At 37.3% G+C, this 15,552-nt stretch overlaps 3 protein-coding genes across 3 annotated transcripts; 1 reads left to right on the forward strand and 2 right to left on the reverse strand.

The window, feature by feature from the left end:
- Positions 1 to 3,263: 3,263 nt before the first annotated feature.
- Positions 3,264 to 5,621, reverse strand: LOC122070095 (pentatricopeptide repeat-containing protein At1g60770-like). Its single transcript, XM_042634203.1, has 2 exons — positions 5,269 to 5,621; positions 3,264 to 4,691 (listed from the first exon to the last, which is right to left on the reverse strand). Exons 1-2 carry the CDS (start codon positions 5,575 to 5,577, stop codon positions 3,585 to 3,587), a joined length of 1,416 nt encoding a protein of 471 aa, XP_042490137.1. The 5' UTR covers positions 5,578 to 5,621; the 3' UTR covers positions 3,264 to 3,584.
- An 854-nt stretch (positions 5,622 to 6,475) lies between these two features.
- On the reverse strand, positions 6,476 to 9,516 carry LOC122070088 (pentatricopeptide repeat-containing protein At4g01990, mitochondrial-like). The gene is made up of 2 exons (XM_042634191.1): positions 9,105 to 9,516; positions 6,476 to 8,173 (listed from the first exon to the last, which is right to left on the reverse strand). The coding sequence occupies exons 1-2, from the start codon at positions 9,378 to 9,380 to the stop codon at positions 6,935 to 6,937; spliced, it is 1,515 nt and encodes a 504-aa protein (XP_042490125.1). The 5' UTR covers positions 9,381 to 9,516; the 3' UTR covers positions 6,476 to 6,934.
- Positions 9,517 to 9,626: 110 nt separating this feature from the next.
- LOC122070103 (beta-carotene isomerase D27, chloroplastic) lies at positions 9,627 to 13,100 on the forward strand. The gene is made up of 8 exons (XM_042634214.1): positions 9,627 to 9,811; positions 9,905 to 9,997; positions 10,075 to 10,179; positions 10,378 to 10,477; positions 10,607 to 10,698; positions 10,816 to 10,896; positions 12,182 to 12,250; positions 12,681 to 13,100. Exons 1-8 carry the CDS (start codon positions 9,707 to 9,709, stop codon positions 12,819 to 12,821), a joined length of 786 nt encoding a protein of 261 aa, XP_042490148.1. The 5' UTR covers positions 9,627 to 9,706; the 3' UTR covers positions 12,822 to 13,100.
- The last annotated feature ends 2,452 nt before the right edge of the window (positions 13,101 to 15,552 follow it).

A 15,552-nucleotide genomic window follows, 5' to 3' on the forward strand; every position in this document is an offset into this window, starting at 1 on the left:
CCTAGTCTCATCTATGAATTTTTTTGAAAGCTCCGAATACACGTTTGTAGGTGTTGGATTCGAGAACAATGCATCAAGATTCCATAAAGAGTTTGAGTTGAAGTTTCAAAGATGCCTGGATTAGCTTTTGACAAATATCGTTCGAAGAATTTAAAAATGACTAGCCTTAGAAAGTTATATCAGAAGGTTCTGAATGTTAGCCTTCCCCAGCATCAGCGAAGTAATAAGCTCCCATGGGATGGGAAGCAAAAACCAACACTAATACTCTCGCATATTTTAACACAAGTGGGGCCTCATGTGAATGATACCATCATTCTCTATACTACCATTGGCATGGCGTGCACGTGGTAGAGAGGGCAAACATCTTTTCTTTTCTTTTCTTCTTCTTTTTTTTTTTTTTTTTTTTTTTTTTTAATGTAATTAAGTGATTATAAGAAATAGTTTAATAAACATCACCCCTATTTTAGAATTATACATCGATTGAGTGGAGTAAATGTCTTCTATTTTCTTTCTCATTTGATATCAGAGTAGTTGATCCTCGACCAAACCTTCTCTTTGAAGCAGAGTGAGACTCACTTTGAAAGGGCCACTTAGTCCAGAATGAGCTGCTGTGGATGCCGAATTCATAAGTGTGATATGTTATTATCTCATATCAGTCAACTTCTGGACAAGAACCAGGTATCTCAAGCTGTAAGGGAGGTGTTTCTCTGTTTTAGAATTGAGAGAAGACACCTATGCTAATTAAAGCACCATCTAGATTAGATAGTTTTTATTTTTTTAAATATTAACTTTTCTATTGTTGAAATCTGATCATTGTCGCAGTTTCATTATGCAGAATTCATTTTATTACTTGAAAATATTGTGGTTGTTGCTTGTTTTTTATTATGTATGCATGTAGTCGTGTCTTGCTTACTATGATACTATCATTCTCTACACTACAATAAGTGTGGCGTTCGTGTTGCAAAAAGGGTAAACATCTCTTCTTTTGTTTTGTGCAGTTAAGTTATTGTATAGAAACCAGTTTTTTTCTTTCCCATTTGATATCAGAGCAACCTATACTCGACCAAACCCGTGGACGTTAAGTTCATAAGTGTGATACGTTGGGATCCCATATCAATCAATATATGGATAAAAATTAGGTATCTCAGGTTCCAAAAGAGGCATTCCCCTGCTTTAAAATTGGAACAAACAAAAATTGTAGCAATTTCATTAATTCAATTGTGATTTGTGTTTACAACAGACCCTCCTTATATAAAAGTCTGAAATTACAAAATATAAGCTTGACACAAAATAGAAACTAATGCAGAAATAGAAACTTCTCCTATCTTCTAATTAGGAAACAAAATAGTAGCTAATTATACTACTAATTTAAGGGAACTAAAATAATAGCATAAGGGTTGGGCGGTAGCTGCACTTCATGGGCTGGCTGTAGCTTCAAGGCTGGTCTTCTTCTTCCTCCTTCGATAATGGATCCCATGATGGGTATCTATATCATTATTACTTAAAAATAGTGTGGTTCTACCTTGTTGCTTGCTATGTTAGTTCTGTCTTGTTTACTATGATACCATATTTTACATACTACCATTAGTGTGGCATGTTCGTGACAGGGAGAGTAACTTTTTTTATTTTATGTAGTTAAGTTATTGTAGGAGACTAGTTTTTTTATTTCTTTCCTATTTAGTATCATAACAGTCTATCCTCGACCAAACCCGCTCTGTGGAGTAGAGTTAGAGTCAACAATAATTAGGTATTTTAGGTCGTAAGGGATGTAGGGGTGTCAATTCCTAAACTGAACCGGAAAAATCGGCCGGATCGAACCAATAACAACACGGATCGAATCAAACCGAAGCCTTATTGGTTCGGTTCGGTTCGGTTTCAAGTATTGCAACCCCAAAACCAAATCGAACAACACCGGAAACCGGAAGAACCCAAAACCAAACCAAAACCGGCTCAAAAGGCAGACCGAAACCGAAACCAAACTGGTAAGAAACCGAAACACTCCAAAATTCATTAAAAAAATCAAAATTTGCATAGTTTTGTATACATTTGTATGGAAAGTTAAATCCAAACCAAGACCAAAAACCAAAACCAACCCGGTTACAAATCGATTTAAGAAATCGAAGACAAACCGAAACCAGAATTTCCTTATTGGTTCGATTTCGGTTTCAACTTTCCCACACTAAAACCGACTCAACCCAGACCGAAACCGAGCCGGACCGACCGATTGACACCCCTAAAGGGATGCGTTCATCTGCTTTGAAATTGGGAGGAAATTTCTACGCTGATTATAACACCTTATAGATCAGTTTTTTTTCATCTTCTTAATTTTTAACTTTTCTGTTGCTGAAATCTGATCATAGTTGCAGTTTTATTGTCCATAATTCATTTCATTACTTAAAAATATTTATGGTTCTTGTTTATTGCTTACTATGTATGCATGTAGTCGTGTTTTGCTAACTATAAAAGGAATAGGAGGAGAAGGAAGAGGTGAAAAAAGGACGAAAAGGAGAAGAAAACTGAGAACAAACCAAGTCCTGCGACTTTAAGGACCACCGCGAACATTAATCTCCAGTCCCCAAACTCGTCACTGCTTATCGGAAAACATCTTTGGAATCCAAGTTGCAGCACCCATATCCCTCACACTTTCCCTCTCAACGTGTACCAGTCTGATGTAAGGCTAGGTAGCAACTACCCAACCCCAGTGAGGATCACACAGATTCAAATCTGAAATCAGATTTAGAACCAAAGTTCGAATGTCGCTGAAATAGGAGGAAGCCTACGGTTGGCCGTGGGAGTCTCTGTTAGAGCTCAAATTTTGACGAATGCTCCTCTTGTGGCGTTAAACAAACTCTTCAAACTTGGGCCTGATATTAAAGTTCTTCTCCCTGTTCTAGTTGTCCAAAACCGTTTAGGAACCGATACCGTCAGGCCCCATTAATAATCAGGACCAAGACCTAAGTTTGTCCCACTAACTAAATGGGATGGTTCTGGGTCAGCACCTTAGGGCAAAAAGATTGCTTTCTTCTTTCTCCTACTTCATTAGGAAAAACAAACAGCTTGTGCAATACATATAATCTTAATTAACAGAAAGACCCCTCCCCTCCCCCTTGCTCCTGACCAGGAAAGGGGTTAGTGGCAAATGGATGCCCCCTTTCTGGTCATCTTCTTGTTCATCAAGAGATACAAGTTCAATATCTAAAAAAGAGATTAGACAAACCATTGCTCGCTGCTTCAGTGAATTTGAAAATTCTGTAAGAATAACATAGTTAAAAAATGGCAATTTCCATTCATGGTCATCAAATCATGAGTAAAATATTTCTTACACTGACAAACTTCAAAATTTCACAGTATCAATGGAACTTGCATCACTGGCATTTTTCTTATTTGGGAATTGAGTTGAAATGCATTTCTTCATGAAAGTGGTTTTCAACTTCTCATGCTTGGTTTTCACCCATCAACAGTGAGTAAAGGCTCGAAAGATGATCGATCCATTAAGGAACACAAACAGCTTGCCTCAGAGACAACCATTGCAATCTGCTTTCCTCTACTGGCAAATCTTAGGCTGAGCCTTCCCATCAGAAAAATTAAAGTTCTCCCTGAGAAAGCTTAGCCTGCTTCAAGATCTTCTGGAGCTCCTCAGTGCTACCAACATCATTTTCTTTCTCAAATTGCTTCTTAAGCTGTTGTGCTCTTTCTTCGTACAGCTCCCGTTCATGCTCCTTCACATCTAGAATGGCTTTCTCCAAAAACTTCAGTGCCAAATTTGTACGTTTGTTTTTCATATAGAAATCCACAAACATCATGAAGGTTGCAGAGTTGGGCTTCGATCCTCTATTTATGGCACCTTCAAAAATCAGCTTAGCTTCCTCAATCATGTCCTGCTTAAGGTAAGCAAGTATGACAACATTGACCAACCTTATGTCATAGGTCAAGAAATTTGACTCCCATTCCTCAAAGCAATTTCTGAGTCCATCCATATCATTCAGTCTCGCAAGGGTTTGAAGCATAGTGAGATAGCTCAAGTTGGTAGTCCTTGGAAATGCAGATTTTAAAGTTTGCCACACACGACTAACCTCACTTGCTTTGCCAATACTAGCATACATGCTAAGGAGGAAATGAAAGGCCAATCGATCCATACTTTTTTTTCTTTTCTCAATCTCTTTAAGAGCCAACTCAGCCTTCTCAAAGAGGTTGGATGCAATGTAAAGAGAAGCCAGATTGGCATACACAGACCACTTAGGTTCAATCCTTCCCCCTGCATTCATTTCCTCCACAATTCTCTCCATTCCTTCAATATCTTTTAAAGAAGCATAACTGCTCATCAACAAATGATAGCTACAAAGATCTGGCAGTACTCGTCTCTCCTTCATCTCTTGTGCTAGAAGGGGAACCTTCTCAGGCTCACCCAACTTCACGTATAGGGTCATTAGACTGTTATATGCAAAAGTAGTTGCATCAAAGTTCAGTTCCTTCATTTTCTTGACTAGTTCCATTGCCTTATCAACCATTTTCTCTCGACAATAACAATTCAGAAGTACCCCATATAGGTAGTCATTCTTTGTAGGGCTAGGAAGCTCCATAAAATATTTCTCCGATGACATAACACCCTTGGATCTGTATAGGAGATCTATCTTCTTCGCATGGTGACTGTGTGATAAGGGAACACCTTTCTTTTCTAACCATTCCAATAGCTGCACAATAGAAACATGGACTATCATGACTCGTTGACTCTTTGGAAGGCTTGTTGATAACAATTATATCTAGAAGTAACTCAAAGAGTTCTTCTTTCTTTTTGGGAGGGGGTGTAGTAAGTAATTCTTAGTTTTGATAGACCGGGAACTGGTTCTTCAACTATCAAAAAAAATAGTACAAGAATATCAAAATTAGCTCCATTTGGTTGGAAGTGAAATGCATTAAAATTTTCATTAGCAAAGAAGTGAAAAAGAGAAACATTTTCCCCCAAATTGGGTATCTGTTTTGAAGTAAACAAGGTATTTTGCAAAGGGAAAAAAGGGGGAGATGAAAATGAGGAACAAAATCAAATTTTTTTTTGCTGTTTTGGCAGGAAATGAAGAAGGATCATTTTAGCTAAAAAAAAATCCACGAAATCTAAACGCATCAACGAAACCTACAGCCCAATAAGATAGGATCACGCAGAAAAATCGAAACAATCAATACTGATCACGTAACTGTATCCAAAATTGAGAACTGGCTGCAGAAATTTTCATGAAAGCTAACTATCCTAAATCGAGAGAGAGAGAGAGATACCTGGAGTGCGTGGTTGAATTGCTTGTATCTGCGAAGCTGATTGATGAAACAGGTGATGTCGTAAGTACACAAGGTCTTGCGTTCAACGTCCACCCACTGGTCCAGTGTGCGGATAACGCCTTCACTGTTGGTGCCCAAAGCTGTGATTCGGTGATAAAGAGAAGAAGCCTCTTTCGATCCCCTCAGAATGTTAGCCCCGAGTGACGACGACGGCTTAGTCCGACTCGGAGGCCTTACTGTTACCGTACACAGTCTTCTCGTCGTCACCTCCTTAACCCACAGTAACGCCGGCCTAGGGTTCCTTTGCATTATCTCTCTCTCTCTCTCTCTCTCTGAACTCTACATGAAATGGGAAACTTTTATAAGCGTCTTGGTTCATTTTGAATCGGGCCAGTTCTCTGATGTGTGATAACAAAGCTTTGGGTAATTGGTCAAAATTTTAGAAATAACCTAGAAAAAAAAAAATACCTGATTTCGACCAAGTTTTAAAATTTTTTATCTAAATTTCATTCAACTCGAGATCTAGAAAAATTTTGATCTAAATTTCGTTTAACCCGAGATTTAGAACCATAATCCTGCCAAGGTTCAAGCCTTCTGCATTTGAAAAATAAAACTTCCACCGGTTCACCCACCCCCTTAGAGAGAGAGAGAGAAAAGAGAGATCACCTTGCATCAACAACAAACCATATGGGGCTGAACCCCACGTTGCTTACAAAAGAGATTTCATGTGACTTGAAATGAAGTTATATTATGATTTATTAACCATTGTTTCTTTACACCAAAAAACCTTAGTTTTGTATTTTTTTTTTTTCAAACCTCAATACCAATCTCTTAGGGGTTTTTTTTGCCTATTTCACCAATTCTAATCCAATCCAGATTGATTCAGCCGGGAGTTTTTGCCTATTTCACCAATTCTAATCCAATCCAGATTGATTCAGCCGGGACTGATCCTGATATCCATTCCTGGTTTATAAAACCTCTCAGAGTTCGACTCTTCTTCTTCCCTGCACAAAGGGCTAGAGTTGGTCTTCACCACTTATGCAGAGTCTACACGGAGGGCCATACAATCCACAGCGGGCCAAAAAAAAAAATCAAGTTTTCCTTGACTCGTGGAGAAAGAGGGAAGATGAAATTCAGTCTCTTACTCTTACCAGAGACAGTTCAACTGAACAAAAATCATCAATTTACATTTGGAAATTACATGACCTGAAAGAATCAAAGATTGGAGGTTCCACAGTTCAACTTGATCAAGACAACAAAATACACAAGCTTGTGAAAGTTCAAGAGAAAAAGTGTTACCAAGCTTCCTGGAAAAACCTGGTAACAAATTCTTGTGCATACACCAAAATAGTTTACAGATTACAAGTTAAAACCAAAGCTCAAATGCATATTTCATAAACATCGTCTGTTTAAAAGCACAATTAGGTATCTTGAGAACAAATTTATTTGATCATAACCAAAACTGGGTAGCTTAATTTTTTACTCCACAGCTTTTAGACTGCTTGATAAAAAGACGACTGCAATTGAGCGAGAATCTGTGTCAAAACAGTTTCAATCAGAGAGTCATAAAAAACTCAACCACTGAGATCATGGAATTTGCAGAGAACCATTAAGCCACAATCATTTGGGTTTTACTTTAAGGTACTCTTTAACTGGCACTATAACCTTACGATGGGCAGACCCTCTCAAGCAACTTCTTTGTCTCAGAACTCATCTCAATCCCATCATCTTTTATCCTCTTACGCATCTGGGATTCAATTCTACCAGCAGCAATATAAGTCCGAAGCAGAGATTCATAGACTTTTGTACTAACACGGTCAGCTTGCTTCAAGCTGTCGTAGAACTTCTCTACACCATCGACATCCTTCTTCTCTTCAAAATACTTCAGAAACAAATTTAAAGTTTCTTGGTTCAACTTCCACTCACTCTTTTCAGCTTTCACTTTAGAAGCAGCCATGTCCACATATTTTAGCGCCAAATCCAGCTGCTTGTTTTTCAAATAGTAAGTCATGAACATCTCTAATGTCCTAAAGTCAGGCTTGGCACCCCTTTTCTTGATCCTTTCACCAACCAACTCAGCATCTTTAATCATACCGCGATTGAGGTAAGCATCTATAAGGACATTTGCTAACCGGACGTCATAGATCGAGCAAGCAGATTCCCATTCCTCACAGCACTTGCTAAGGGCATCCATATCTCCCAATCTGGAGAGAGCTCGAAGCATGACCAGATAACTGCTGTTGATGGTCTTTGGGAAGGCTGACTTCAGAGACTTCCAAACCCGATTGACACCCAATGAATTAGAAGTCTGTGCATATAAGCTAATGAGAGTAAGGAACGCATCACGATCTCGAAGGTTATCCATTTTCTCAAGCTCTGTAAGAGCTGTATTGGCCTTGTCAATTTGTCCTGCCTTGACATATATTGTTGCTAGGTTAGCATAGGTGGCCCAGTCAATTTGGATCCCATCTGCTGCTTTCATCTCCTCCATAACTCTCTCCACTCCTTCAATGTCTTTTAAAGAGGCATAGCTGTTCATCAATATATTATACACAAAAACATCTTGTGGTATATTCTTCTGCTTCATTTCTTGTGCTAGTTGTTGGACCTTCTTGTGCTCACCCAAACTCATGCGTAAGCACATGAGATTTTTGTAGGCTAAAGTAGAAGCAAACTTCAGTCTTTCCATCTCCTTAAATAGGGCCATCGCCTTATCTGTCATTTTCTCTTGGCAGAAACAGTTAAGGAGTGCTCCATAGGTTTCCTTGGTTTTTGCAGATTCCCTAAGACCGTTGAAATATTGTTCAGCTGCAGCTACTCCCTTGACTTTTGATAGAAGATCTATACGTATTGCATGATCCCCATGAGTAAACTTCCTACCCCTGTTCTCTATCCATTCCAACAGCTGTGTATCGGAAAAAAGGTATATTAGAGAAGTTCCAAAGATTGAAGCTGCAATAGTCATTACTATAACTGCAATTCAAAAGAATCTTTAGCAAAACATCAGATCATATCAGTATTAACTTTCTCAAGGCTTGCTGATTAGTCCACATATACCGTAATCCGTTAGTTTTAGACACAAAATTAATTTTATTGTTGAGAGGTGACACCCTGGATTCAACCAAATGCTGTGCGTTGATATTCACAATACACTCAATGTTTAGCTCTATCTGATCTTAAAATTAGCAATATATTGAACACTTTAACAGATATATATATATATATATATATATATAGACATTCTTGAACTCATGCTATCATGTACACACTAACATTTTTACTTCTATTCTTTTATTAAGAATATTATTCATTCTTCACTCATAAATAAAAAGTTTAAATTGAGAAATTCCAATTAATATTTCCCTTTTTTTCCTTATGAGAGACGAATTAATTTCTTTAAACTTCAGGATATAAAAAACCCATATCCAGTATACCCTACTACCTACCAAGAAAAAATACTATGCCCTGCTCAGATCTTGCCACGAAAGCCAGTTCATAAGTCACGTTCTCTGGTTCTACAAACTCTGAAGCATTCCTAGTACCCAGTGAAATCCTTAACAGAGACCATACCCATGTTCATAGATAATCTAACAATGAGACACCCTGAAATGTTGAGTGATCCCACAAGTAAATTATAAAAGAAATGGCCAAAACTATGTTATATGAATTAAGAGACTCCATTTAAAACTAACCAAACAAACACTAGGGATATTCATCATCAAGAAATGCTTAATATTATTAATGTGATCATGACTCGATGTGCACAAGCATTTGTATGTAGAATGCAATGAACGTAGAAAACAAATGAAAGATGAATGTTAAACTCAATATATTACCTGGATAGCGTGCTCGTATTTCTTGTACTTGCGGAGCTGATTGATGTAGCCAATAGCCTCGAATCTCCGAACAGGTTTGCCCTCGCTCACCCATTCGTTAAGAGTATCAGCCACTTTCAGATCACTACCGCCTAAGGCAGACAATCGACGGTAGAGAGAAGTCTCTTTGTCTTTCGCCGCCGACGATGTCGCCGCCACTGTCGCCGTCGATAACCTTCTCAACGACGCTGTTCCTCTCCATAAAATGATGCTGCAAGCTTTCTTCCCCTTCTCCATATCTCTCTCTCTCTCTCTCTCGGATGTGGTCCGGTTCCGGCTTTCAACCCTTCTGACTTCTCAGCTATTCTAGGGTTTAGCTAGGGTTTTGGACTTTCGAAAGAAGGCAATGAATTCGCAGTGTCTCAAGATATGGTACGAGTCTACCAGACTGTCTATAAGTTCGATTTTAATTTATAAATTAACTAAAGTCGCACATGTGAGTTGCGTTTTTTGGAATCCATATATCGATAAAAATGTGGACTTGGGAGATTTGGATTCAATCACCAGTCACCACAGTTGAGGAAGAGAAGTGAAGCAGAGCTTCTTCTTCTTCTTCTTCTCTAATGAAGCTTCTCGCTCTTTCTCATCCCCCCAGCTTCTGTTCTCCTCCACAGTTTTCCCTTCAACGCAAATTTCGCGTGTCATGCTCTTCAATTGGATCCGAATCGGTACGAATTCTCCATATCTTTTGTTATGTCTCTACATTATTTCAATCGGTTACTCGTTTCTCGATTAAATTTGGTTTCTTCCTCGCTTTCTAGGGTAAGGTCACAATCGCATCTTCGAAAGCTGAATACAAGCCAGGCATTATCGATGACTTGCTTCTAACTTTGTTCCGGAAAAAGATGGTGGAGGTGCGTTGATATCATCTCGAATATTATTATTAACCCTATGAATCGTAGTTTGGAATAACCTGTGATTTAAAATGCAGGAGATTGGATGGGATTCCGAGAAACCTGGATATGATGGACTCATTGAAGTGGTGAACTGTCTTATGATGAAAGGCCAAACTAATTCTGAAACTCAGGAAGCAGCGGTATCTAAGTTACCAATTACTTGTTTCCAACTTTAGGTAGTACTGTGATGAACAGAGCAACCAAAGTTTGCCCGAGTTGAATAACATAATAATCTTGAAAGACTGAAATACTAAGCATAGATATGTTTACTGAGGTTCAAAACATTCTTGGTCATATATCTATTTCTTGTTTCCAACTATGCCTGTGAATGATTGCAGGTACGAATATTGAGATCACTGTTTCCTCCTTTTCTACTAGAACTTTTTAAAATGCTAATAGCACCTTTAGGGAGTGGAAAAGTTGCTGCCATGATGGTTGGTGAGTTAATTTTTCCTACCTTTTTTTTTTTTTTTTTTTTGATTATCTGTATATTTCAGATGAGGTAATTGCTCAATTGGTTCTTTTATCATCTTAAGTGTAGTGATCACCAAAATTTGTGTTTTGAAGCAAGGGTAACTGCACTCTCTTGCCAGTGGCTCATGGGTAATTGCAAGATTAACACCATTGATCTTCCTAATGGATCATCTTGTAGAAGCGGGGTACTAATTAGCAGTTCCAGCATTTTATCTAATTGAATTGGGGTCTATTTATTTTGTATTATTTGGCTCTTCCTTCAGTGAAACTTACCTTTGCTGTCAATGGGATTAATGATGTAGGTGTTGGTAGAAAGATGCAAATATTTGGAAGAAAGCAAATGTGTGGCAATTTGTTTAAATACATGTAAGCTGCCAACACAGGTTAGTGCTGATAAAGTAACTATGTAGAGAATGTAGATAGCACTCTAGTTCACAGTTTAAATATTCTACTATTGTTTATGATCTTCGCATTTAGTTTATTTATTACTGAACAAGGGGATTCCCATTTGCAAAGTCACTTCTCAGACCAATATGGATATGGAAGTACAAATCATATCTTGTTGGGAAGCTAACCTGGCAAGGTCAATTGCTGAATATGTAGATTGGGAATTCACGCAAAGAAGTTTTATTCTTAAACATATCATAAGAATTGTATTATTTATATAAATTTAGGAAATGAATATATAAATGCAGAAGTTTTGGGATTAACACATAGTTTTATTAGGAAGAGTCTGAACACATAATGCATGTTAGATGTTCATTTATGCTGAATGAAAAAAGAGGACATGAAAAGGATTGCAGAAGTTTCTTTCAAGAATTCATGGAGAATCGGTTCCCAGTAATTAATTATTCGCAGACGCAAATTTGTTATATTGGCTTAAGAAATGGTTCCCATTCTTCAAAGTCATACTGTAGTATCAATGCAATTTTAGGCCACTTAAGTCCTTAGCTGGTCTGGCAATCACATTGGTAGGCATCCCAAGTACGGGCTACCTGAAAGTTTAATATTTGACAACATGGATCCAGGATCAACAATATCAAAAACAAAACAATTGAAATGAAAGTCTTGTTCCTTTACGAAAATCCATTGTATCTTATGATAGAGAAGGCTTGTAGCTGGATTTTTATATAAAGGGAAAATCTTATTGTAATTAAGGTTGGTGAAAAGGTTCTAACTTCTGACCTTTTTTTTTTTTTTTCCCTTTATTATAGTCACTTTTTTTCTTTCAACAAGGGTAAATCTTGTCATTTTACAAGTCTTGAAAATGACATAAGGATAAGTCACTTTCAACTTATTTTGAAAATCCTTTTTTATCCCGATTTAAATGACTTTTGATAATAATACAAGGGACAATCAAAAGAAGGTTATAACTTCTCGCTTCACTACCTTGGTGACAAGAAGGTACACCCCTTTATAAATATTGTAACTATGAAAAATCATATCTCATGGGGAGAGGGTGGAATAAATTCTAGACATCCCCTAAAAAGTGTGTTTTTTTAACCGCCAAAATGCAAATTTTTTACTTTCTATATGCTTAGAAAGGAGATGGAAGTTTACTTTTTATGCATAAAAAGCGGACAAATTTTACCTTTTATATTTATGTGTAAGGGGTGCCCTTCTTATATTTGATTCCTTCGAATTGTTTACACGTGTTTGTCCCTCCAGACTTTCTTCAAGGACTACATGGGTGTTCCTTTACTGATGGAACCTAACTTCAGTGACTATAGCTGTCAGGTAAAATGGTTCGCTGGGTCAGTTATTAAGGTTTAGATTTGTAGTGTTTGATGTTCTGTTTCAATTTGCAGCATCTAGTATTTGACACATTTATGTAGGTAGCTGTACTATATCAATCATTTTGTAATTCAGTCTACTGTTAAGACAATAGGCTAATGTGTTTTATTTTCTGATGTTGCAGCAAGTACTAAAACTGACTTGACCATATCTTATGTATAAACTTTCTTGCATACCTATTAGTATAAAGTCCAGTTTCATAAACAGTTTTCAGATGATAGTAGTGAACAAGAGAACTTCATTTGTCCAGCTCATGAATATTTGAGAATTGAATTTACAACCTGTTTGTTGAAGCTTGTGTTATTTGTTTAACCTCATTTATAGTCTAGAATTCGCCACTTATGGACACGTGGGTTTAAATTGTGTTTGGCAGTTCCAATTTGGTGTTCTTCCTCCTCAGCATGCAGAGGATAAGACCCTCAAGGAGCCTTGCTTGGAAATGTGCCCAAATGCTTTTCAGCATCAAGGCAGAGGAGTTCTCAGAGATGAAGCACAATGCCCAAAGGCAAACTGAATCTGTCCTCTTTTCCCATGGACATTGTATAGCCCTAGTTATGGTGTAAAGATCTTCTCCAACGTGCCTAGCACAGCATTCAGCAGTTGGAGGACCCGGGCATGCACTCCAACACATTACTTCTTTCTCTCTCTCTCTCTCTCTCTCTCTCTCCACCCTTTTGGATGATTCCAAATCAATGTATCATAATTTTACTGAGGTTGGGTAGAGAATGAGTTTAAGAATATATTGACTGAGGGGTTCGGCCCATAATAGTTACTCCAGGTTATTGCAGTTTTATTGTTTGCGTCAGCCACAAAATATCCATGAAAAGGCAGATGCCAAGAAAACGAGATGTGTACAACTTGAGTTCTAGGAATAGAAACAAGAAAAGTAAAACCCTAATTTAGAAGGCTTGTTTGGAAAATTGATCCATGCATCCAGCGAACCCACTTCAGACCTGTTTGCTTCATTGTGATATCTTTCTGCAAATGGGATTTTACATGTTTCTTTTACTCCATGTAATATTTTTTTTTTCAGCCAAACAAAAGATAAAAGCATTAGATAGCATAATTTATATACATGCCATGTCTGTCCTAAATATTCGCTTCCTACTAAATAATGCTTCATAAGCCATAGATTTCAAGTTTTTTAAGATACTATTAGTCTTTAGCAAACCAAACATAGGGTAAATATGATAATTGTCCATCTCATAGTTTAGAATAATTAGGGTTCTTCGCCATAAAGTTAACAGTTTGTCAAATTCTTTGTCAAAAAAACTTTTTGAGAATGTCTACGTCACTCTATACTGCATTGATCGACCACTTGTTGATCCTTGCCCTTGCTACCCCTTTAGAAAACCTAGCGCCTCAGCCTCACCATTTTTTCGTGTCTACATAGTTTGCTTCACATGAGATGTCTCTTTTTTGAAAAATAAAAGCTAAAACCCATGCAAACATATTCTTTTGCTTATCCATGACATTTGTTTTGATAAGAGAGTTTAAGCTTTGTGTGATCATCGGAGCCGTGCAATATGGATTTGGGTTAGATATCACTTGGACTTCCGAAATTTTGCAAGTGATTCCATTCACAATTCCAAACTCAATATCCTTAATGATGGTGACAAGACCTGGTGTCCGTGTAGAGAAGAGAGTTTCATTTTTGTGGATCCAGATAAAGTAACAAGTAATAATAAAGACCAAAAAAAAAAAAACCCCACTTCAGGCATATATGACAGTAAAATATATATATATATATATATTACAAGAAAGTCACACTTTTCTGCAATAAAGGTATTTGGGTGGTAAGCTATGCTAAGAATCCCCGTTAAAATTTTTTATTTTAATCTTACTTTCCGCCTCTTTTTTGTATGCATTTTTTTTTTTCAATGAGTAAAATTATATTATTTCACATGTGTATTTTAAAATTTAAAAAAAAAAAGCATGTAAGACAAAGGCAGCTTTTAGAGTTTAGAATGGCATAACATGTTACTTCAGATTTTTTTTATCCAACGAAAAAATTAGGAAACCACAAAACCAATAAAACTAACGTCGGGCAACAGTTCAACCAATGAGAGAGTTACGATGAGAGGAACATTAGGATCATTTCAAAAGGGAGGAGAGAAAGTGACACAGACTAGACACCCTAGCAGCATGATTAACCTTTTCCCACCACTTTATTATAACAATATGCACCCTTGCCTATTTGTCCCAAAGACTTAAAAGGTCACAACGAGTTGTCAAGAAGAAAAAAATCCCAAATGAAATCCACTAGAAGAGAGTTTTATGACATTAAAAAAATTGGGTTTTCATTTCTGTCTAATAAGGTATTGTCACTATTTACCACATGATAGCACATGGGTTAATCCATGTGACAGAGTACCAGGCAAGAGTGTGTCATTAATACAATTTCAAATTAAAATGAGAGAAGTGGATGTCAATTGCATTTTATATTCATCTCAATATGATAACAATTTGATAATTTTACTAAAATTTTGAATTAGAGTTCAAGCAACTTTCCTCACTTCCATTAGATATAAAATTTAAATTTCGTCATTGAAATGAATGGAGTCCTCAATCGTATTGACTATATCTCATATATTACCAAATAGCAAATAGTGTAACATTATACTTCACTAGGCATAATGATGCAAGGAAGGATCCCAAGAAAAGAAGTTTTGTTTTTCTTCGGTGGCAATTATCTAAGCACCTACAAGAGAGTAACACCAAGGGCGTAGCCCAGATGGTAGGGGTTTTGCCTCAAGAAGCATGTGGTTCTGAGTTCGACTCCTCTTACCGTCGTGGTTCCTCCATCACGATCACAAATCGCTAAAGGAAACTCGGTCCTAATCCATATCATGGTCATAGAAAATAACAAACCATGATTCCGACACTTGGATTGAACACCACCTGGTAGAGAAAATTACATAGTATATTTTCCATTAATTTTTTCTTTGGAAATTGTTCGGATTGTTCAGGTATCAACCAGACTAAAACAGTTTCACTGCTGATCCAATCTTCACACAACGCGAGCATCCCTAATTGATATAGGATCTTTGTGGGAGTAAATTATTTGTCACCACTGGGTAAATCTAACTAAATGAACAACAGATGTTCTTCAACAGGCTAAAGAGTCCCTGTACTCCAGTAAGTTTCCCCGTCCCCCAATATTTTGAGGTCCGAATACCCTTCACTGTTCCCAGACACCAATCCAATTATCCAAGTGCAATAATGGCCATTGGTGCAAGAATTCC

Source organism: Macadamia integrifolia, chromosome 2, assembly GCF_013358625.1.
Source record: "Macadamia integrifolia cultivar HAES 741 chromosome 2, SCU_Mint_v3, whole genome shotgun sequence".
NCBI lineage: Eukaryota > Viridiplantae > Streptophyta > Magnoliopsida > Proteales > Proteaceae > Macadamia > Macadamia integrifolia.

Excerpts from the sequence above, each read along its gene's own strand:
- LOC122070095 (XM_042634203.1), bottom strand. The coding sequence starts at position 5,577 with ATGCAAAGGAACCCTAGGCCGGCGTTACTGTGGGTTAAGGAGGTGACG. Across the intron at positions 4,692-5,268 it reads AATTCAACCACGCACTCCAG|CTATTGGAATGGTTAGAAAA; the intron begins GTATCTCTCTCT and ends TCTATTGTGCAG.
- LOC122070088 (XM_042634191.1), bottom strand. The coding sequence starts at position 9,380 with ATGGAGAAGGGGAAGAAAGCTTGCAGCATCATTTTATGGAGAGGAACA. Across the intron at positions 8,174-9,104 it reads AATACGAGCACGCTATCCAG|CTGTTGGAATGGATAGAGAA; the intron begins GTAATATATTGA and ends TCCGATACACAG.
- LOC122070103 (XM_042634214.1), top strand. The coding sequence starts at position 9,707 with ATGAAGCTTCTCGCTCTTTCTCATCCCCCCAGCTTCTGTTCTCCTCCA. Across the intron at positions 9,998-10,074 it reads TCCGGAAAAAGATGGTGGAG|GAGATTGGATGGGATTCCGA; the intron begins GTGCGTTGATAT and ends TTTAAAATGCAG. Across the intron at positions 10,478-10,606 it reads AGTTGCTGCCATGATGGTTG|CAAGGGTAACTGCACTCTCT; the intron begins GTGAGTTAATTT and ends TGTGTTTTGAAG.